The sequence below is a fragment of the Chiloscyllium plagiosum genome, unplaced genomic scaffold (genome assembly GCF_037043375.1).
Source record: "Chiloscyllium plagiosum isolate Xiang-an unplaced genomic scaffold, Cpla_swu_hap1 HiC_scaffold_6, whole genome shotgun sequence".
In the NCBI taxonomy this organism is placed as follows: Eukaryota; Metazoa; Chordata; class Chondrichthyes; order Orectolobiformes; family Hemiscylliidae; genus Chiloscyllium; species Chiloscyllium plagiosum.
Window position 1 is genome coordinate 89,432,242 of NW_028270144.1, and position 24,117 is coordinate 89,456,358.

The following is a 24,117-nucleotide window of genomic DNA, read 5'->3' on the forward strand; positions in this document are numbered from 1 at the left end:
TCATCTGCAAACTTACTAACTATACCTCTTATGCTCACATCCAAATCATTTATATAAGTGATGAAAAGTAGAGGAGCCAGCACTGATCCTTGCAGCACTCCACTGGTCACAGGCCTCCAGTCTGAAAAACAATCCTCCACCACCACCCTCTGTCTTCTACTTTTGAGCCAGTTCTGTATCCAAGTGGCTATATTCTCCCTATATTCCATGATATCTAACCGTGCTAACCAGTCTCCCATGGGAACCCTGCCGACTGCCTTACTGAAGTCCATATAGATCACGTCCACTACTCTGCCTTCATCAATCCTCTAATTGTTAGTTCTTCAAATGACACAATCAAATTCGTGAAACATGATTTCCCACGCACAAAGCCATGTTGACTATCCCTAATCAGTCCTTGCCTTTCCAAATATATGTATATCCTGTCCCTCAGGATTCCCTCGAACAACTTGCTCACCACTAATGTCAGGCTCACTGTCTACAGTTCCTGGCTTGTCTTTGCCACCTTTCTTAAACAGTGGCACCTCCAGTCTTCCGGCACCTCACCTGTGACCAGCGATGACACAAATATTTCAGCAAGGGGCCCAGCATTCACTTCCCTAGCTTCTCACAGAGTTCAAGGGTATACCTGATCATGTCCTGGGAATTTATCCACTTTTACGTGTTTCAAGACATCCAGCACTTCCTCCTCTATAATATGGATATTTTCAATGTCCATTTACAGTTTACATATCTCATCAAAACAGAAGGAACTAGGAATATATTTTGGGGTTATATGTACTGCCGAGACTATGAGGTGCTGCTAAATTATTTTCTCCCACATTCCATGAGCTACAAATAGTGACTATGAAAACTTACATACGAACCAGCAGCTGGGCAAGGTACCACCCGCAGTGGTAATCTGGCAAGATACTGTCTGTTTACAAATCAACACCTTCCTTAAGTTAAGAACAGCGAAAATCAAAAACCGTTATCCCATCGAGTGTTACCAAATCAAACACAAAGGGTTCAGAACCTTACTTCTCTGCTGTAAACATTACAAATTACTTTTAGACTGAATACAAAGAGAGTAGAGATGGAGGGACAAGAGTCATGTGGATAGGAAAAAGACTTCAGGTTAATCTGTGGAGAGTACCACATTTGTCTTAGAGACGCACAGCTAAATTTCCCAGAGAAGCTATCAGCAACAAATCAAGGGGCAGCCTGCGAGAACACAGCCAATCAGAGCTCCACTTGCAAAACCAAACAGACTGAAAAAGAGTCAAAGCTAAAATAGATGAAAGTCTTCCATTACTTTGAGATTTCAATATCTTACATGCTGCACAGTGCTATCGGCAGAAATCACAAGGGCATAATAGAAATCAAAGGGAAGTCATATATTTTTCATGAGCTTAAAGCCATTGATAGATTATTTTATGAGGGGCACTATAATTGCTTTCAGTCATTTGGTAGTACAGATCTTGAATATTGCTAAAGAGAGAGACGTATTGCAAGACCTGAAAAATGCAAGAGTGCTAATTTTCAAACAGTCACAACAAATTATACAGTAGCAGGAAAGGGCTGCTATTTCTTTCTCTTTGACAATTTCTTAGCTCAAAGTTGATAATGAACCAACATCTGATTCATGTGACATAAACTTTTGATGCTTCAAAGTTTGGCATTCTTAATTTTAAAACTGATAACACAAGAAGAAATGCATCAACAACATGCTTTTCCTTTGAGCAATATAATTGGTTTACACATGATCATAATTATGGTAGGAAGTCTGTCAGAATTACCACAGAAAGATAAACAGACTGAGGAAAGCAACCCCAACCCCACCGAAATGCTCAATTCTCCATCGTTACTATGTTCACTCCTAACTTCATCACTTCGAAGCCTTGCAGTCTTACAGAGACACTAGTCGTTGAAAGTATAAAAAACTATTTGGCCTAAAATTTTTAAGAACTTTTCATAATTTATTGGGCACAACTTGCAAAAATGTGTGAAAACATTCATTTTTGGATTATATCATGGGGGATAGCCATGTGTAAACATTTTCTGCAAAGATACAGATTTTAAGAACGTTACACAAACAATAAAAGTAACTGGATAGTTATCCATTAAGGATCTATTTATCCACCCAGCTACATAGAGGAAGATTTTTAAAAATCAGACTGAAGATGTAAACTAAACAAAAGAAGAAATAATATCAGCAAATGAGAGTTGCACCTAATCTTGCCAACACAGGACGTTGGTTAGGCTACTTTTGGAATATTGCATGCAATTCTGGTCTCCTTTCTTTCAGAACATGTTGTGAAATTTGAAAGGGTTCAGAAAAGATTGACAAGGATGTTGCCACGGTTGAAGGATTTGAGCTATACGGATAGCTTCAATACACTGAGGCTGTTTTCCCTGGAGTGTCGGAGGCTGAGGGGTGACCTCATAGAGGTTTATAAAATCATGAGAGGCATGGATAGGATAGACAAAGTCTTTTTCCTGGGGTGGGGCAGTCCAGAACTAGAGGGCATAGGTTTAGGGTGAGAAGGGAAAGACGTAAAAGAGACCTATGGGGCAACGTTTTCCACGCAGAGGGTGGTACGTGCATGGAATGAGCTGCCAGAGGAAGTTGTGGAGGCTGCAACATTTAAAAGGGTATATGAATAGGAAGGGTTTGGAGGCATATGGGCCAGGTGCTGGCAAGTAGGACTAGATTAGGTTGGGATATCTGGTCAACATGGATGAGTTGGACCGAAGAGTCTGTTTCCACGCTGTACATCTCTATGACTCTGTGACCTTTTCCTCAGCATTCTTTCTGAAGTGACATGGGGTAATTATGGTGCTTTTTCTCCCATATATACCTTACTAAAAGGCTGACTGGGAGATGAATTTCAACCAATCATTACTGAACTATTCACAAGACAGAAAGAAGCTTTAACGGAATCATAGCAGGAACAGGAGGGGGCCATTCGGTCCTATATGATCATGGCTGATTATCCAACCCAGTAACCTGCTCTCACTTTTTTCCTATAACCTTCGATCCCTTTAGGCCCAACAGCTATATCTAACTCCTTGAAAATATTCAAGATATTGGCCTCATCCTGTTTCTGAGGCAGGGAATTTCAAAGACTCTGGGAGAAGACATTTCCCCTTATCTCAGTCCTTAACGGCCTCCTCAGACTCTGAAACTGTAAAACCTTGGCTTGTACTGCCCAATTATTGGAAACATCCTTCCTGCACTTACCGTGTCTGGCCCCAATGAAATTTTATAGGTATCTATGAGTTACTTCCCTCATTCTCCTTAGATCCAGTGAACATAGTCCTAGTTGACACAGTTTCTCTTCAAACATCAGTCCTACCATCCCAGTAATCAATCTGATCAACGTTTGTTACACTCCCTTCATTGCCAGAAATCCTTCCTCAGATAAGGAGATCAAAACTGCACACACTATTCCAGGTATGGTCTCACCAAGGCAAGACATCTCTGGCCCTTTCCTCGAATCTCCTCACTGAGAAGCAACTTGCAGCTTTCCTTATCGCCTGCGGCACCTGCACGCTTACTTTCAGCAACTGGTGTACAAGGACATCCAAAGCTTATTGCACCTCCCTCTCTCCCAATCTATCAACCATTCAGATAATAATCTGCCTTCCTGTTTTTGGTACCAAAGTGGATAACCTCATATTTAAACACATTATACTTCACCTGCCATGCATTTAAGCACTCACTCAACTTGTCCAAATCACACGGAGGCATTTCTACATCCACCTCACATTTCATTTTCCCAGGCAGTTTTAGGTGTTACAATGATCACTAATAAATTTCTGTTGAACATACAATAATGTGGCAGTTAATTACAGATCATACTCCACTCTCCGCTTTCAAAGCTGCACCATATATTCAAGTGCTGTTAAAGGACACTTCACAGTGGCAGAAATTCAAACCAATGCTGTTAAGATTGTGTCTATTCTCAGTCTCTCATTGGACATGATTGGTCTCACATACAAGAGAAAACAGGAAGCTTCTGGTGGCAATCAGTATTTGTCAATATAAAGTACAATCTAAGAAGACCCAGTCATTCAAAACTGCAAATGATTCAGCACTCAGTTTCTCAAGAAAAATAAGTCATAAATATTGAGAGAAATGTAACTCCACACCAGAATTATGTAAGTGTATCTTTCCTTTAGAACTATTTTAAACTTCAGTGATAAAAGTAATAATGTAGTGTCTTGAATGTTCATATGTTGAAAAGAAAGGAAAGTTAAACTAGGAACTGTCTCACTGCACTTTAGGAATGGAAGTAATTAGGTTCGCCCTGAATATATATCCTCATTCAATTCTTGGAGAATCTGCTCTTTTGCAGCAGTTGATTTCAAGTCAATTACAGGTGGTGTGCCATGCTCTACAACCCATCTCATGACCATTCGACAGCTAGGGTCAGGCCAAAACAAAGAGATATCAAAGGTTCCTTGCTTTATTGTTAACTACTAACTATTAAATAGAGCACTTAAGTTATAAGACAACTGATAGTAAAGTGATTTTAAATAGAAAATGTTACCAGATCCCCATCAGCATTAGCATTTTCAATAACAATTTATACAAAAATCTTGAAACAATGAAGGAGAAAACACCAATGGAAGAAATATTAAATTAGAACAGAGTCTTACCAAACACACTCAAGTTAAACTTACTTGTAATAAGGCTATAAAAAGAAAGAAAGCATTTGCAGCTCTTCTGATCTGTTCATACAAGAAGCGAGGCACAAATGTTATCACGCTGTATTTTGCTGTGCTGTTGATCATAAAAACAAGAATATTGTCATAAGAAACTCAAAGCTTAAAAAAACTCCAATAATCTTATAAAATTCATATCAAAGCAAACAGTCTAACTAAGACTAAGAACAGTTACTTTCTAGATTCAGGTTAAGTATTCCAGAAAGAATCAGTCAGCATCTGAGAGAGAAAGAGATGTCAACATTTCAGGTGTGAAACTTTATCAGGACTGATGAAAATTCTGGTAAAAGGTGTCAGCTGAAACAATGTCCTTTTCACTCCAATATATCAATGTAAACTAATGTCCTTGCTTCAAGACCACAAGAACATTTCTCTATGGCAAGCAAAAAAAATATGGAAGAGGAAGTACACTGAGAATGTGACAATTGCAAGGTCCACTTCAGAGATGTGTTAAACCAGTACTAGGATATCACAGAAATATGCAAGTTGCAGCTGCTTAAACATCAATTCCAAGAGAAAACCAAAAGTAGTATATCATGGATGCTAGAAATGTGAAAAACAAAAGCAGAAAACATGGAAAAACTCAGCAATTCAAGGAGCATTTGTAAAATTAAACAATTAACATTTCACAAGGACTAGTTTCCCTCATAAATGCTGCCTGGCTTGTTACGTTTGTGCAGCATTTTTTGTACTTCTATCAAAAGGACATGATTTTAAATTAGGCTGTATTTTCCAAGGAGTGGTAAATATTCAGACCGTCAATCCACTCCTGCTTTTTTTAAAAAAGTGATGAGTGAGCTCTGTATTTCAGGAAGGAGATTCTCATCAGGGCAGCTTCAGAAACACAAAGTGTACTTTAAATCTGACAGGTCCCGTGCGACAAAGACAATCAGGGTATGTCATACCATATCACATGCTGTATTGTGAGATTTAAATGTTTAGCATCACAGACAGCCACTTTGACAGCTCCTGTGGAAGGGTAACATAAGGTAACAGCAAAGTTACCAGGTGGGAAAGTGGTCAAGTGAGTCGGGTGCCAGGGAGTTGGGGTGGGGGGGCATAAATGTAATAGCTACCCAGAAGTTAGACTAAGTATTCAAATGTCCAACAATTTCATTGTTTATTTAATTATCCTGGGTAACTTTATTGTGGCAAAATCTTCTGAATACTGTGAATTAAATGGATACCTTCGGAGGATTCCAGGCAAGGGAGAATTGCACACTGTAACGTTCAAATTGCCAGACAATTCCCTCAAAGTGAGCTGTCATGAGATTCTGTCGGGTCCTAATGCACAACTCCTACTTACAGTGCGGAAATGCCTACCTGGCCATCAGATAATTTAGGCCAATATTTCTGCAGTTAACATTTGAGAATTTTCCTACTCCATAAACGGTTAGACGCACAAGTAGAATAGCCTAGACAGATTATAATATTGCAGGGTCAACTCCTGGTTTGTACTTATTAGGAGAAATTACCTATGGATGAGCTGAGGATGTACAAGTACAACTGCTAACTCTGGCACACTAGGTGGGTGGAGAGAAACTCTTCGGCCATCTCTCTATCCATAATCAGGTACCTTTGAAAATATAAATTGCACCTTTATGGCTGCAGCCTCATCTGGCCCCTTGAAGAAGGTTTGTATCAAGTGCATTCAAAATAGCCCAATTTACACAGCAAATCTGTGCAAAGATCCTCCACACTATTTTCTGCTTTCACGAAAGTGACAGTGTTTCCTGTTGACCATAGTGACAGTTCATGACCCATTTTGCACCTTGAAATGTGTAGGTCATAACCTTTTAAATAAGGCATTAACATGTCTGCTCAGATGGACACAAACGTTTCCAGTGAAAATTCTGAAGAGAGGGAATTTCTCCTATCAAAGAATTTTCAAGAAGAATTACTGCTCTTGATAGATCTTAGCTATATATAAATTATCCAGATTAAGAACAATGACTAACTTTTAAAATAATGCACAAGCTTCACTGCAGTTGGTAAAATCTCAGGATGTTCTTCTTTTATTTCAGTTCACTTTTGTTTGCCAATGTTTTATATTATCCACTATGGTTCTCGACTCCTGTTGACACAGTTTTTACAATTCCTTTTCTTTACCTCTTCCCTTTGATCATGTTCATGTAAAATTTGTTTGTTTATTTGTCATTGTAAGCCTCCCACTCATAACATGAGCAAGAAATCAGTAAAATAAAAAGTGAAAAAGTTACCTACCTAAAAAGCAAGGGTACAGGCGAACAACACAAGAATACATCCATCCTACTGAGTGGGGATTTTGTACTGTGCGTGCAGAACAAGGGGAACACTGAGTGATGTGTTTGGAAATCACACAGCTAAACAACATTTCACAGGGAATAAACAAAATCCAAGTGCCAGTTGTGACAATAGAATTTGAGGGAAACTACAATACCATGAACATAGAACATAACAGCACAGTACAAGCCCTTCAGCCCTTGATGTTGCACCGAACTGTGGAACCAATCTGAAGCCTATTTAACTTACACTATTCCATTCTTGTCCATATGCCTATCCAACGATCATTTAAATGCACTTAAAGTTGGCGAGTCTATTACATTGAAGGAAGTGGGTTCCATGCCCCTACTACTCTGAGTAAAGAAACTACCTCTGACACCTGTCCTCCTTCTGTCACCCCTCAATTTAAAGCTATGTCCCCTAGTGCTAGCCATCGCCATCCAAGGCAAAAAGGTTCACACTAGCCACCCTATCTAACCCTCTGATTATCTTATATGTCTCTATTAAGTTATGTCTCAACCATCTTCTCTCTAACGAAAACAGCCTCAAGTCCCTCAGCCTTTCCTCGTAAGACCTTCCCTCCATTCCAGACACCACCCTAGTAAATCTCCTCTAAACCCTTTCCAAAGCTTCCACATCCTTCTTATAATGCGGTGACCAGAACTGTACACAATACTCCAAATGTGGCCACACCAGAGTTTTGTACAGCTGCAGCATGACCTCATGGTTCCAAAATTCAATACCTATAAAAGCTGACACACCATATGCCTTCTTAATAACCCTCTCAACCTGGGTGACAACTTTCAAGGATCTATGTACCTGGATACTGAGATCTCTCTACTCGTCTACACTCCAAGAATCTTACCATTAAACCAGTACTCTGTATTCCTGTTACTCCTTCCAAAGTGAACCACCTCACATTTTACCACATTAAACTCCATTTGCCACCTCTCAGCACAGCTCTGCAGCTAATCTATGTCTCTCTGGAACCTACAACATCCTTCGTCACTATCCACAACTCTACCGACCTTAGTGTATTCCGCAAATTTACTATCCCCTCTTTCTATGCCCTCATCCAGATCACTTATAAAAATGACAAACAACAGTGGACCTAAAATAGATACCTGCAGTACCCCACTAATAACTGAACTCTTGGATGAATATTTCTCATCAACCACCACCCTCTGTGTTCTTTTAGCTAGCCAATTTCTGATCCAAACCGCTACATCACCCTCAATCCCATGCCTCTGTATTTTGTGCAATAGCCTACCGTGGGAAACCTTATCAAACGCCTTACCGAAATCCATATATACCACATCAACTGCTTTACCCTCATCCACCTGTTTGGTCACCTTCTCAAAGAACTCAATAAGGTTTGTAAGGCACAACCTACCCTTCACAAAACCATGTTGATTACCCCTAATCAATTTATTCATTTCTAGATTATTATAAATCCTTTCTAGATGATTATAAATCCTTTCTAGATGATTATAAATCCTATCTCTTATAACCCTTTCCAACACTTTACCCACAACCGAAGTAAAGCTCACAGATCTACAATTTCCAGGGTTGTCTCTACTCCCTGAACAATGATTATATGATAATCTTTCGTCTGGCATCAGCATTTAAAGATCACAAATGGAGCGTTGGAGTAGTTTTTGGTGCATGAATAAAGTACCAGCAACCAATAATAAAAACAAAGCTGTTGTCAGTCATTTGAAAGACTGTTGCTTTGCTCATTCTATGTTAATTAAGTTAACATGCTGAATTTAAATGCCATGTCTTTGCATTATTAATAACTTGGTAAATTTGCTCCATGTTACATTTATGTTAAGTAGTTTTGGATTTATGCCATTATTACATGGAATCAATTTATAAACTAGTTTGTTGCGATCATAGAGTCAAAGAATATTTCAATCAAGAATCCTTACAGTGTGGAAGCAGGCATTCGGCCCATCAACAGCACACAGACCCTCCAAAGAGCAGCCCACCGATATCCACCACTTACCCTATCTCTGCATGTCCGATGACTAGTCCACTTAATCTGCACATCCCTATAAATCCCCATATGGGAAATTTAGCATGGCCAATCCAACTAAGTTACACATCTTTGGACTGTGGGAGCAAACCCACATAGCCACGGGGAGAATGTGCAAACTCCATACAGGCAGTCACCAGAGGGTGGAATCGAACCCAGGTCCCTGGCACTATGAGGCAGCAGTGCTAACCACTGAGTCACATGGCACAGAGAAAGGCTACTTACATAACTATGTCTGCACCCACCAAAAAATTGACCACACAGTCCAATCTCCCTTTCTAGTATTCGGTCCACAGCCCTGCAAGTTACAACACTTGAGGTATATCCAGACTAATGTTCCCTCTAAGCGGTATGCCTGCACACATTGCCACTGATATTCCAAGCAGAGCAGTCAGTGTCGGCACACTAATTGTGGCATTGACTTCTGGTTCTACAAGTCACTGGTGTACATGTTCACACAGCTAGTAAGAAAATTAGAAGGAATGCTAATCCATATGCCTTTTACGAAGATTAAGGGTTTCTAATGGTACTGTCATTCCAGACCCTGACCACACATCAAGTGAAAAAACCATTCCCTTTTCCCCTCTAAATATTTGTACCAATCATTTTAATTCTGTGGATCCTAGTCACAGACAACTCTGCTAAGATAAATAGACCTTCGCGATTCACTTGACCCAGGCATCTCACAATTTTACGCATCTGAATCATTTCTCCCCTCAGACCATTCTCTTCCAAAGAAAACAATCCCAGTCTAATTTTTTTTTACAAAAATGTTTAATTCATTCAATAAATTTGGGTTTCACTGGCCTAGTCAGCATTTGCTGGCCAACCATAGTTGCACTTGAAAAGGCTGCTGATGCGTTGCCCTGTTGAACTACTGCAGTCCATGTTGTCTAAGGACACCCACAATTCTGTTAGAGCAGGAGTTTCAGGATATTGAGCCAGCGACATTGTGGCTTGGAGAGAAACTTGCACGTCATAGTGTTCCCAAGTTACTGTTGCACTTGTTCATCCTTCTAGATAGTGGAGAATATGGAGTTTGAAGGCACTGCTAAGGAACCTTGGTGAATTTCTGCATTGAATCTTATAGATGGTACACACTGCTGCTACTGGGCATCAATGGGAGAAGGAGTGAACGTTTGTGGATGTGGTGCCAATCAAGTGCACTGCTTTCCTCATTGCAGCATTTTACCAGTCCTGGCAACATCTTCAAACATCTCCTATACATCTTCTCTAGTGCAACAAAATCTGTTCTGTCATGAGATGGCCAAAACATGCACATAACACTCAAGTTGTGACCCAACTAATGATTTATACAAGTCCAGCATAACCTCCTTGTTCTTGTATTCTGTATCTTGTTGCCTTAACCAAGATATCAACCTGTCCTGATCCCTTTTGGGATCAATGTACATCCACTCCAAGGTCCCTCACTTCCTCTACACTAAGCATTCTCCCATCAATCGTGCATTCCTTTACCTTGTTTAACCTCTTGAATGTACCACCTCACGTTTGTACCAGGTTGAAAGCCATTTGCTACTTTTACATCCATCTGATCAGCCCATTCATATTTTACTGCAATTTACCTTTTATTTTTACGACAGTTCACAACTGTCACTCTCACAATCAACTGAAGAGCCAAGTTTTGTGTCATTTGCAAAATTCTTGGTTGTGGCCATTCAGCCCAAAAATATATATATAAAATTTAAAAGTGTCATCAATTTGAAACTGGCATGCATTTTGCTTATGTACCACACTGTGGTAAAGTAGAAGCACCCTGATCTTTGAGGCATATGCCCCAGCTAGTTCAACAACACAGCCGAAGAGATTAATTACGCTGGTACCCTGCTCATTCAAACATACGAGTTAGGAGCAACAGTAAGCCACTTGGTCCCTCAATTCTGCTCCCAAATCCAACTACACCAGATAATCCTTCCCTCCCTTGTTGGGACCTGCTGCTGTAGTATTTCAAATCTACCTTCACATTTCCCATCCCTGGTGTCATCCAGGCAAATGCACCCAAGAACTCTTCATAGTTTTTATACACATTTTTATACACATCAACCTGACGCCAAACTTTATTACCAAAACAAAAACTAAGTCATGCTTGTACTTTGTAGAGTTGAAGCTAATCTAAATGCATTCTAAAGACATCTCTTCTGTTACATCATGTACTCATGTTTGTGTAAAGTGGGAGTAGTGTAGGAAGAGATGAATTTTTTGGTGATGCAGACTCAATGGGCCAGAGGGTGTTTTTTTTGTACTGTATGATTCACAGGCTCTATTTTGTTCCATTTATATTTCAGCAATATAAACTTGCTGAACCTAATATAAGTTTATATATAAACTTAAAACAAAATGGTTTGTCACAAAGTCATAGCACATACAAAAAAAAATCTACTGGTATTAACAGGAGCTGACCAAAATTCTCTTTGCATAAATAAGGAGTAAGGATCTCCTAAGCATGGAATCTTAGGTCACCAATTCAGCCAAGGTGCTATGTTTTAAACAAGAGCTTATGGCACATCTATACAGAACCGACCACATATGACATGGTTAGTACTGAACAAAAATGAGTGCTTCAGCAAAATGAGAAAAACAAGAAGCTGCTTTCAAAAGAAAAGCCATAACGTTGGCTAACTTGACAAAACAACTGATAATAAATAAATGACGAGGGAGTTCAGTGTTCGTGAAAACACTGAAAGAACGCATTTAACTTGAAGAAGATGCCCAAACATACTATCAGGCCAAGGACCAGTCTAACCTTGAGAAGCATGCACCAAAATGGTTCCTTGCAAAGAGTCATGACGGTCACATTGTCATCAGAAATGCCATGCATATATATAAATTAAGTGGGCTGAATCAAACAGATAAGACAGCAAATGTTTCAGACTAATGGCTCATCAGTGTAGCCACTTTATCAAAAGAAGTCATGTGCTGTGACTGAAGGCTGAGATTACCAAAATACCAAATGCTAAAATTACTAGTTTCCAGCGATTCATCAGACAGTAACAGAAATGCAACATGTCCATTCAGCTATATTGGCAACATGGATGAAACATCCATAAATTTCTGTATGTTCTGCATACAAACAAAGGCAAAAAGCTTTAAAAACAAAACCCAAGAGGGTAAGTCATGGTGGTACAAGCCTACGTAGTCAACAGTGAAATTAAAGTCTAATGTAACTTTTTAAAGTAAAGTCTATTCTTAACATGAAGTTCATCAGGAGGTTTTGCTCATGCCCATACCAATGGTTTGGATGGATGAGGCTGAATGGAAGTTATGGATTGATCATGTGCGAAATGCCCTGTGTGAAAAATTGCCAGTTGTTAGTGTGGGAGATGCCAGATAAAGAAATTAGAGACACATGAAAATAAACAACACCCAGTTTTAATTAAATTGGGGAAAAGAGAGAGTCTCACTTTTGTAGTTCAATCTTTGAATGGGTGGCTGAACAAGCCATTCAAGGATCATGTTCACACTGAATGGAACAGGTAGCTGCTTCATGGACACAATACACTCAGCATGGAAATATACATGCATGATGTGTGTAATTTCATTAATAAATCATGCAATGATATCTGTCATCAATTCATTCAAAAGATTTCTCCAAAAGATGGAGAAATGACTATCTGTAGAGATGATCCTGTAAGCGAATGCATCACGTCAAAGCCAAAGTCAGATCCTTATGATGATGGCAAAGGCAAAATGACTCAGAATTAATTCCATTTATGTTTGCCAAAGAAATACATTTGGTGGTGTTAAAACGTTTTGATTGTGGTTAAAGATACTTTCTTTAAATTAAATTAAATATTTTTCTAATTCAATAAACCATGCACGTTCACTTAATATAAAATATCTGTGTTTTTGTCCGTAGTTCATCCACACTGGCAGTTCACATTTTGTACTGTATATGAGTGACTCCCACTTTTGCAGACTTTCTAGGGAAAGAATATTGGGAAGATATTTGCAGACTTCCGAGGTCAACTTATTTGATCTATAGTGTTTGTTAAGGAGGACCTTAAAAATGAAGAGGGTAGAAGCACAGAAAAGGTTAGGAAAGAAATGCAGACTGAGCAACTGAAGGTAAAGGGAGTGATACATAATGGGTACAGGAAAGAAAAAAAGTGCCTAGACAAAGTTTGGATGGTTACATAATAGGCACAAAGTGCAATGTGGAGAAAGAATGAAAGATACAAGACAGAACCGAATAGGAGAGAAAAGAAATGAAACTAAATGGAGGTCGAGGTCATGATCTAAAGTCACTGAACTCCACACAATCTTGAGGAACAGAAATCAGTCTGATAATAAAAACTAAGATGCTGTGAATTATGGAGATCTGAAGTAAAAGCAGAAAGCGCTGGAGAAACTCAGTCGTCAAAACAGTGCAAAGGAGTTCATATGGGGAACTGTGAAATTATCCAGATTAGACAAAGCACTTTCTTAATGGTTAGAGACTTGGCACTGCAGGGAGCTCAGGGATTTGGGCAGAAAGGCTTGTGCACGGGTCCAAAAGAAGAAGAAAGACCCTCATGAAGGTGCTGTCCTCAAGGATTAATACCAATCGTAAAGTTATAACTTGGGTTTCAGGAACTATAACTCATTAAAAAGTTGAGAATTGGGACAAATGCTTCAGATTTACCATTTCAATAGCAGGGCTTCAAGGGTTAAATTATGGTCATTAGATTCAAAATCATATTCCCTTAAGCAGAAAAGATTGAGAAGTTATGTAATTAAGATGTCTAGAATGTTTTTTTAAAAAATCATTTTACAGCATTAATGCAAAGAAGCTATTTTCTCTATAGTGGGACAATCCAGAACGTAGGGCTCATTCTGATTTTAGAGCAAGGACATTCAGGATGAAATCATGAAGCACATGATGCAAAGGATAGTGGAAATCTGGAAAATAACCAACACCTGAAGGCATTGGATGCTGTGCAAAGTGAAATCTTCACAGTGGAGGTTAACAAATTTTCTTCAAGAACTCAAGATATGGATCAATGCAGCAAAATGGGATTAAGTACAATGTAATCATATTCTAATTGAATAGAGAAACAAGCAAGAGGTTAGATGGCCTCTCCATGACTTTATTCTGAAGTAATGCAGGCAAGGTGGAAAGTAGAGTTTTACATTAGGTTGATGATTTGTATTGATCTTTCTCCTCCAGGATGAAAAATGTTTCATCCATTGCTCGATTTGCAAATGCTAAGTTATTTATATTCTTGCCTTTTATGTAATCCAATAGTTCAGATTATAGTACTCACTGCAGCATTTAATTGCAAGATGAATTTCAAAAGCATTTTTAAATAGCATTGTTGCTTTGAGTACCTATATTTTCTTAACTACAGTTATTGCATTTCAATGAATCAAACCAGTAAGAATGTAACCCCAAACCCATTCTAGCAACAACAGTACCATTATATTTAGAATATGACAGTTCTGATAGATAAAGGACTGCACAATGAAGTGTCACTGATGTGATGAAACAGTTGGATCATTTGCACAGCAAAGGTAACAGCTTCTTGTCCTGCTACCGGAAGGATGTTATTAAAAAAGTGGAAAGGGTGCAAAGAAGATTTACAAGGATGTTACAAAGTCTGGAATGTTTGAGTTACAAGGAGAGGCTACAACTTTTTTTCCTGGGGCACTGGGGACTGAAGGATAACCTTATAGAGCTTTATAAAATCATGGGGGACAGAGATAAGGTGAATAGCCAAGGTGTTTTCCCCAGGGTTGGGGAATCCAAAATTAGAGGGCATAGATTTAATGTGAGAGGGAAAATATTTAAAGGGACCTGCCGGGCAACCGTTTCACACAGAGGCTTGTGCACATATGGAAAGAGTAGAGGAAGTGGTAGAGGCAGGTACAATTTCAATATTTAAAAGACATTTGGACAGGTACATATATAGGAACATTTAGAGGAATATGAACCAAACACAGGCAAATGGCACTAGTTCAATTTAGGAAACATGGTCAACATCAGTGAGTTGGGCCAAAGGGTCTGTTTCCATACTGTATGACACTATTTTCTAAACTGCCTTTGGCTAAATGTTTGTTATTTAAAGATAATGGTCTTTTTAGTTGGACTTCTAATTAGTTTTGGTTTCATCACAGCATTGCCAAACTTATACATATATTTCCAAATCATGATGATGAAAGGCTTAGAGGGGAACTTGCACATGGTGATGTTCCCATGTATCTGTTGCTCTTGTCCTTCGAGGTGGAAGTGATCATAGGTTTGGAAGCTGCTGTCTCAGGATCTCTGAGAGTTTCTGCAGTGCACCTTGTAGATTGTTCAGTAGCAGCAGTATGTACTTTGATGGAGAAGGGCGTGGATGCTTGGTTATGTGGTGCCAATCAAGCAGACTGCTTTGTCCTAGACGGTTTCAAGCTTCTTGATTGTTGCTGGAGCTGTGGGCAAGTGGGGAACATTCTACTATACTCCAGAGGAGAGCTACTCACCACGGTATTCCTACCTCTGATCTGCTCTTATAGCTACTGGATTTCTATGGCAAGTCCAGTTGAGGCCTGGTAAATGGTAACCCCAAGGATGTTGATAGTGGGGAATTCAATGATGATAACACCATTGAATGCCAAGGGCAGTGGTTAGATGGTTTCTTTTTTAGATAGCCATTGCCTAGTATGTGTGTGATGCGTATGTTACTTCACAAAGTTAACTTGTAAATTAAAAGTTGACTTTTTGTCCTTCATGTTTCAAGACATTCAGATCCCTCTGTACCACAAGTTCTGCAGTCTCTCTCAATTCAAATAGTTTGTTTATTTTCTGTTCTTCTTGGCAAATAGTCAATTTTGACAGACAATATACTCCATCTGCTATTTTTTTGCCCACGCACTTTTTTTTTAAATTTTTAATAGATTTTTTATTAGAAATTTAACATTTTTACAAGTTTACAAAAATAAACAAAACTCTCAGATATAAACATTGATATACACTTAGCTCAAATATACAATAGCCAAAATTTGACAAAAAAAAACAAAACAACAAAAAAAAACTGAAAAGAAAAAAAAACAAAACTCAACTATCTACTAATCTAACCTACAACTAACCAGGGTGTATATTTAAGTCTCTTACATGTTCGGGATGTGTTAGCATCAGATATGATAAAACCCGTATTCGTGCGGGATTCCTCCCCCGAGGGGCCGCGGACCAGCCAGGTTTGTAATCTCAATTAAATAAAAGCCCTTGTTAGGATAGCCAAAATATCTGTATTTATGTAATTCAAAAAGGGCTGCCATATTTTATAAAATAATTCGGTCTTTCGGTGCACCATATTTGTAAGGAAGTCAAGGGGAATACATTCCATAATTAGTCTGTGCCAATTTGAAAGTCCAGGGGGGCCCTCCGCCATCCAGTTCATCAAAATATTTTTCCTTGCACAGAAAGAAAGAATAGAAAATAGTCTCTTCCCGTACGTGTCCAGGGAGGGAAAGTTCGAAAAGCCCAAGAGGAGAGATACGGGGTCCACTTTTATTTCCGTTCCTAAAATTTCTGTCAGGGTACTTGCTACTTTAGTCCAATATCTACGGATCTTATGACAGGTCCATAAGCAATGTACAAGAGTGCCCACCTCTATTTTGCATTTAGGACACATTGGAGATGCTCCTGCTTTAAATTTTGCCAATCGAACCGGTGCTATATGGGCCCTATGAAGTATCTTCAGCTGGATAGCCTGGGTTCTGTTACAAATAGTAATTCTTCTAGCATTTTCCCAGATATCATTCCACGTTTCTGTGGAGATTTCTAGTCCCAGATCCTGATCCCATGTTTTAAGCAGATTATCCATATCTCCCAATACTTCATCATGTAGTAAATGATAAATATTACTGACGGAAGATACCCCCACTGGTCGTAGGACATTACATTCTCTATCGGATTTATAAAGACTATCTAATAACGTAGTCTTCTTCTGTATATAATCTCGAATTTGGAAGTATCGAAAGAGGTCTCCATTGGGTAATCCGAATTTCTGACGCAGCTGTCCGAAAGACATCAGGACCCCATCTTTAAATAAATCCCCGAGACATGAGATACCCCTGGATCTCCAGAGTTTAAAAGTGGCATCTGTTAACCCCGGTTGGAATCCCCATGCTCCCACTATCGGTGCATAGGGGGATGTTTTATGTGAATTACCCTCATTTTGCCGCATTATATTCCAAGCCTTGATTGTATTTAGTATTAGTTTCTACAGTGATCTGTAATGATTTTCCTCTTGTCTGAGAATAAAAGGTTAATAAGTGGGTATTTTACTTGAGAAGCCTCGATGTCCAACCAGATTGATTGTGGATCAGACAAGACCCAATCAGCTATGTAACTTAATAGGGAACTTAATTGATATTTCCTAAAATCTGGGAAGTCCAATCCACCCCTTGCCTGTGGAAGCTGTAGCTTCTTCAGCTTAATGAGGGGCCGCCTATGATTCCAGATAAAGGAACTCAGCCAGCCGTATAATTTACATAAAGCCGTCCTCGGCAGCATCACCGGAAGCATTCTCATAGGATATAGGAGACGGGGCAGGATATTCATTTTGATTAATGCTATTCTACCCAACCAGGAAATTGGCAGGACTCCCCATCGCTGGAGGTCCTGCCTTATCCTTTCCAATAAATACACAAAATTAGCCTTATACAACTGACCAAATACTGGAGTAATAAAAATGCCTAAATATAAGAAACTCTCCAGGGACCAGCGAAAGGGAAAAAGGGAACCGTCCGCTAAGCGGGGTATCACAGCAAGGCCACCCATTGGCATAGCCTCCGATTTTGAAAAATTAATTTTATAGCCTGAGAATGCACTAAATGTATTAATAACTTGGATTAAGCGAGGTATGGACATCAAAGGGTTACTGAGGAATAGAAGAACATCATCTGCATAAAGGGTAATTTTATGTTTACCTGTACCAATCCTTGGGGCCACTATATTAGGATCAGCTCGTATAGCTTCTGCTAGTGGTTCAATTATTAGCGTGAATAACAATGGCGAGAGGGGACATCCCTGACGGCAGCCCCTACCCACACTGAAGCTATCCGAGCCTAATCCATTGGTAACCACAACTGCTTTGGGATCACTATACAATGTTGAGATCCATTTGGTAAACACCTGTCCAACACCAAACCTCTCCAATGTGTAAAACAAATATGACCATTCGACCCTATCAAATGCCTTTTCCGCGTCTAATGAAACCACTACTCCTGGTATCTTTCCCTGATGACAAGCTTGAATCATATTCAGAGCCCTTCTAACATTATTGGATGATCTACGGCCCTTAATAAACCCCGTCTGATCCTCCTTTATAATATGTGGCAGTATCCTTTCTAATCTCAGTGCTAACGTTTTAGAGAGGATTTTAAAATCTACATTTAGCAAGGATATTGGTCTGTATGATGTACAATCTTCTGGGTCCTTTCCTTTTTTAAGGATAAGAGAGATATTTGCCTCTTTCAGCGAAGGCGGGAGACAGCCCTGACTATATGCATAGTTATACATGTCCATAAGTGGACCAACCAGTATTTCTGTAAATTCTTTATAAAATTCAGCTTGAAAGCCATCTGGGCCCGGCGCCTTACCATTTTGAAGGTGCCTAATTGCATCAACTATTTCTTGGGGTGTAAGAGGAGCATTTAGGACCGATACTTGTTCCGGAGTTAGGTCTGGAAAAGTCAAATTTTTAAAAAATGACTGCATCCTCTTCGTCCTATCTTCACAATCCTGTGATTTATATAACTCAGAATAGAATTCTCTAAAGGTCGCATTAATCTTTTTATGATCATGAGTCAAAATACCCGTACTTTCCTTGATAGACATAATAGTCTGAGGGGCCTTTTTTTTCTTTGCAAGAAATGCTAAGTATCTACCCGGTTTGTCGCCATATTCATATAACCTTTGCTTTGCAAATAATATTTCCCTCTTAGCCGTTTGAGTAAGTGTAGTATTTAGAGCTGTCCTAAGAGCTGTAATCCTTTGCAATTTAATAATAGAAGGTCTATCAGTGTATGCTGTTTCAGCCGCTTTTAAGCGGGCTTCAAGCAGACGCTGTTGTTCTCCCTTTAATTTCTTCTGGGTCGCTGAGTAGGAGATGATCAAGCCTCGCGTGTAAGCTTTGATGGTCTCCCACATCATTGACGGGTTGCTAGCTGTACCTGAATTAATTTCTAAAAAAGTTTTAAATTCTTGAGAGAAGTACTTTACAAATTTACTATCTTTCATTAAGAAGGGGTCCATACGCCAATGCCGAGGGGATGTCCCACTGTTCCTCGCCTTAGTTTCCATATATACAGCAGCGTGGTCAGAAATTGCTATATTACCTATTTTACAGGATGATATGGAATTTAAAAAAATTGAGGGGGCAAAAAACATATCAATTCTGGTATGACATTTATGTGGATTAGAGTAGAAAGAAAAATCTCTACCCTGTGGATGAAGACATCTCCATACATCTACTAATCCTAATTCTTTGTTCAGATCCATCAATTGTCTAGATCTGGGAGATACTCCTGCAGTACTCTTGGGAATCCTGTCTATTTCCGGATCCATAATACAATTAAAGTCTCCCCCTATAATTATATGACGGGCATCAAAAGCCATCAATTTTGAAAAGGCTTCCGTTATAAATTTAAAGGGGTGTGCCGGGGTGCCCACGCACTTAACCCACCTAAATTTCTCTGTGGACTTTTACTTCTTGGTAACTTACTTTCCTACACATCTTCATGTAACTGAGCAAACATAGCAACCATACATTTGTCCTTAGGGGCCTTTGCTGCACAGATATAATCATAGAGATGTACAACATGGAAACAGACCCTCTGTCCCTACCTCTGTGCCAGAAGGCCCATGTTTATGTCCCAACTGCTTCAGACATGTGACATAATGTCTGAACAGATTGATTAAAAATAATTTTTATCTAAGTCATGGATATGGATTGGAAACAATTGATGTCACAGCATAATCAATGTGACACTTCACTTGTTACAACCAAGTCAACACAAAAATGAACCACATATCCCTACTCTTCTGTTCCCAACAGCCAACCAATTTTCCATCCATGCTGGTGCATTACCCAGAGTGACCAATTCTTCTGGCATCTTGACAAGGGTTTAGGGGTGGGTCGGGGTAGAAGACTCTCCAAGAACATAGGGAAGGAGGCAAGCCCTTCAGAAGAGGCTGAGAGGAGGGAGTGTACTGCAACTTTCATAGGGTGGGAATACATGGAAATGAACATACAGGTCATACTGGTCCTCCATTTTAAAGCAGATAGGGGAGTCAGGCCAATATGTCTAATTCGCAAGTTTTACTGGATTTTCCTTCTGGGCAAGGAAAAGGCTCGGTGGGGATGCACATACTCCACTTGTGCAAAGACAGTCTTTAATCTTTCCATGATGGTAACAGTTCCTGCCTACCATTTAGTTCAGACCCTTCATGATTCTGAATATCTCGTGTAAATCTCCTCAGAATCTTCTCTTAAAGGAAAACAGTCCAAACTGCTCCAATTTATATAACTATGTCATTCATATCACAAGAAAGCAAGTAGTTGATTGGATGGTAAGCATTTCTCATTTATCTTACCTGATATCTATTCTAAGGTAGTGAATTTCAAACAGGGCAAGAAGAACAATAACTGAAATAAGTAGTAAACATGCAAAGACAAGACTAAAGGCACAAATTAAAATTTAGTTTGCAAAATAGATCATTAAAATTATGGAGAGACAGTAGTTCACTGCCCTAGCAATCCAGAGGTGCAGGCTAATTGATATTCTAGGGAGACAGGTTCACAGTAGTTGGCGCTACTTCAATTTAACTAATAAAAGGCTGGAGTAAGAGCACTTGTGGTGCAGTGGTAGTGTCCAGGGTTCACATCCCAACTACTCAGAGGTGTGTGTGAAATCATCTCAGCACAGGTTGATTAGAAAATAAAACCTGAAATTTAAAGCCATTTCAATTATGGTGACCACGAAACTAACAACAGTTATTGAAGAAATCCAGCTAGTTCAGATTTGGAGATGCCGGTGTTGGACTAGCTTTTCAGCTAGTTCAGTAATGTCTTTCAGGGTGGATCTGCATTCATTCCTGTTCTGATCGACATGCGATTCCGGACCCTCAGTCCTCATCAATGTTTATAGCACAGAAGCAAGCTTTCAGCCCATCAGGTCAATGATCAACAAAGAGCTGATTATAATAATCTCATTTTCCATCTCTTGGCCCACAGCCCTGGAGGCAATGCAACACAACTGAATATCCACATGAAACTTAAATGTCACAAGAGTTCCTGACACAACCACTCTGAGGCTCTGAGTATCTGACTCACACCATTTCTCAAGTCTCCTCTGATTTTAACTACTTCCCCACGAGGATTATTGAAACCTCTGCTAATGAACAACCTACCTTCGTGAACATCCAATCTATACCTCTCAGAATTTTACATATTTGCATCAGGCCCCCTCTCAACTTCTTGTGCTCCAAGGAATACAACCCTAGTCTATCCAAATTTCCTCATACCTCAGATTCTCTGGCCCAGGCAGAATCCCAATAAGTCTTCTTTGCACTATCTCTCATGCAAAAATGTGATGACTAGAACGATTCATACAGAATTCCAGTTATCCAACATTTTATACAGTTCCAGCATGTCGTCCTCGCTCTTACATTCTATGCCACCATTTACAAAGGCAGCTCTCTCATAAATCTTTTTTTAAACCAACTTATCTACCCACCCAGCTCCATTCAGAAATTGGTGGACATGCACACCAAAGTCCCTCCAATCTTCAATACTTCCCAGTTGTCTACAATTGATGATGTAATACCTTGTTAGTCCCCAAGTGTATTACCTCACATTTAGAGTCATTCAGGCCAGAAACAGACTCAGGCTTAACTCATCCATGCTGATCAGGTTTCCCAAACTGAACTAGTCCCATTTGTCTGTGTTGGCTCATATCCTCTAAACCTTTCCTATCTATATACCAGTCCAAATGTCTTAATGTTGCAATTGTACTCACCTCTACCACTTCCTCAGGCAGCTCGATCCACATATGCACCACCCTCTGCATGAAAGAGTTGCCCCTCAGGTCCCTTTAAAATCTTTCCAATTTTACCTTAAACCTATGTCCTCTAGTTTTGGATTCCTTACCCTGCCTTGGCTATTCACCTTATTTATGCCCCCCATGATTTTATAAACTCTACAAGATCACCACTCAGCCTCCTACCATCTAGGGGGTTGCAAAAGGTTGCAGCCTGTCCAGCCTCTCTTTATAACTCAAACTCTCCATCTTGGTAACACCCTTGCCAGTTTAACAACATCCTTCCTATAGCAGCACGTTCAAAATTGTATGCACTACGTCAAATGTGGCCTTACCAATGTCTTGTACAGCTGTAACGTGACATCCCAAATCCTGTACTCAAAGCTCCAACCAATGAAGGCAGGCATGACAAATGCCTTCTTCACCCCGTGCCCCCATTTACCTGCAATGCCACCTTCAAGAAACTATGTACCTGCACCCATAGATCTGTCTGTTCAACACCACTCCCCAGGGCCTTAACATTAACTGTGTAATTCTGGCCCTGAGTTGTCTAATCAAAATGCAACATTTCGCACTTTTCTAAATTAAACTCCATTTCTTGGCACACTTCTCCAATTTGAATTCCATTTGCCACTGCTTTACCAGCTGACAACTCCACTGATATCCTCTTGCAGTTTATGGCTATCCTGTTTAATATCTATCACCCTTCATGACATCCGTAATCCTCTTGGTCATATCCCTTGTAATTAAGTCCAACCCACTAATGCATACCACAGACAGTAAGGGCTGCAGTATCAAGCCCTGCATAAAAAGACTTCCAATCACAAAAACATCCCTTTGCTTCCTGCCTCTCAATGCATTTTGATGTGACATGCCACTTTGCCTTGGATACCACACACTTCTGACTTTCTTGATCAATTTGCTATAAAGGGCCTGATCAAAAGCCTGGCTGAAGTCCATATGGACTACATCAAAAACATCACTCACACCAGCAATTGCAGTTACCTCCCCAAACATTCAATCAAATTGGTCAAATACAACCTTCACATAACAAATCCATATTGAGCATTCCTGGATGAGCAGAGGGATCTTGGTGTCCATGTACACAGATCTCTGAAAGTTGCCACCCAGGTAAATAGTGCGGTGAAGAAGGCATATGGCGTACTAGCTTTTATTGGTGGAGGAATTGAGTTCCGGAGCCCTGAGGTCATGTTGCAGTTGTATAAGACTCTGGTGCGGCCGCATCTGGAGTATTGTGTGCAGTTTTGGTCGTCGTACTATAGGAAGGATGTGGAGGCACTGGAACAGGTGCAGAGGAGGTTTACCAGGATGTGCCTGGTATGGTAGAAAGATCGTATGAGGAAAGGCTGAGGCACTTGGGGCTGTTTTCATTGGAGAAAAGAAGGTTTAGGGGTGACTTGATAGAGGTGTACAAGGTGATTAGGTGTTTAGATAGGGTTGACCATGAGAACCTTTTTCCACATATGGAGTCAGCTATTACGAGGGGACATAGCTTTAAATTAAGGGGTGGTAGGTATAGGACAGATGTTAGGGGTAGATTCTTTACTCAGCGAGTCGTGAGTTCATGGAATGCCCTGCCAGTAGCAGTGGTGGACTCTCCCTCTTTATGGGCATTTAAACGGGCATTGGATAGGCATATGGAGGATAGTGGGCTAGTGTATGTAGGTTAGGTGGGCTTGGATCGGCGCAACATCGAGGGCCAAAGGGCCTGTACTGCGCTGTATTTTTCTATGTTCTATGTTCTATATTCTATATTCTTTCTCAGAATTATCTCTAATAAATTTCCAACCACCCAGGTTCGACTGACTTGCCTGTAATTTCTGTCTATCCCTTCCTCCCTTTATTAATAATGGGCCAACATTACCAGTCCTCCAGTGCTCTGGCATCTCACCTGTGGTCAGAGAGAATGTTAAAATTACTCCCTTGACAGCCTACTGCTGATATACAGAAATGTGGTTAACTCTTAAATGCCTAAGCAAGCCACTCAACTCAAGGGTACTTAGAGATGGACACAAGTGATCATTTCATTCCTTGGTAAAGAATATAGAAACTGCACAGATAAC

The 24,117-nt window shown here is 39.8% G+C and overlaps 1 protein-coding gene across 4 annotated transcripts in view; it reads right to left on the reverse strand.

Moving 5' to 3' along the window:
* atp8a2 (ATPase phospholipid transporting 8A2) overlaps window positions 1-24,117 on the reverse strand; it is a 573,039-nt gene that overhangs the window by 430,370 nt on the left and 118,552 nt on the right. For all 4 annotated transcript variants that reach the window (XM_087988186.1, XM_043691978.2, XM_043691979.2 and 1 more), the window contains one exon: window positions 4,669-4,768. In XM_087988186.1, coding sequence (XP_087844312.1) covers window positions 4,669-4,768 — 100 coding nt within the window. The remainder of the gene's footprint in view (window positions 1-4,668; window positions 4,769-24,117) is intronic.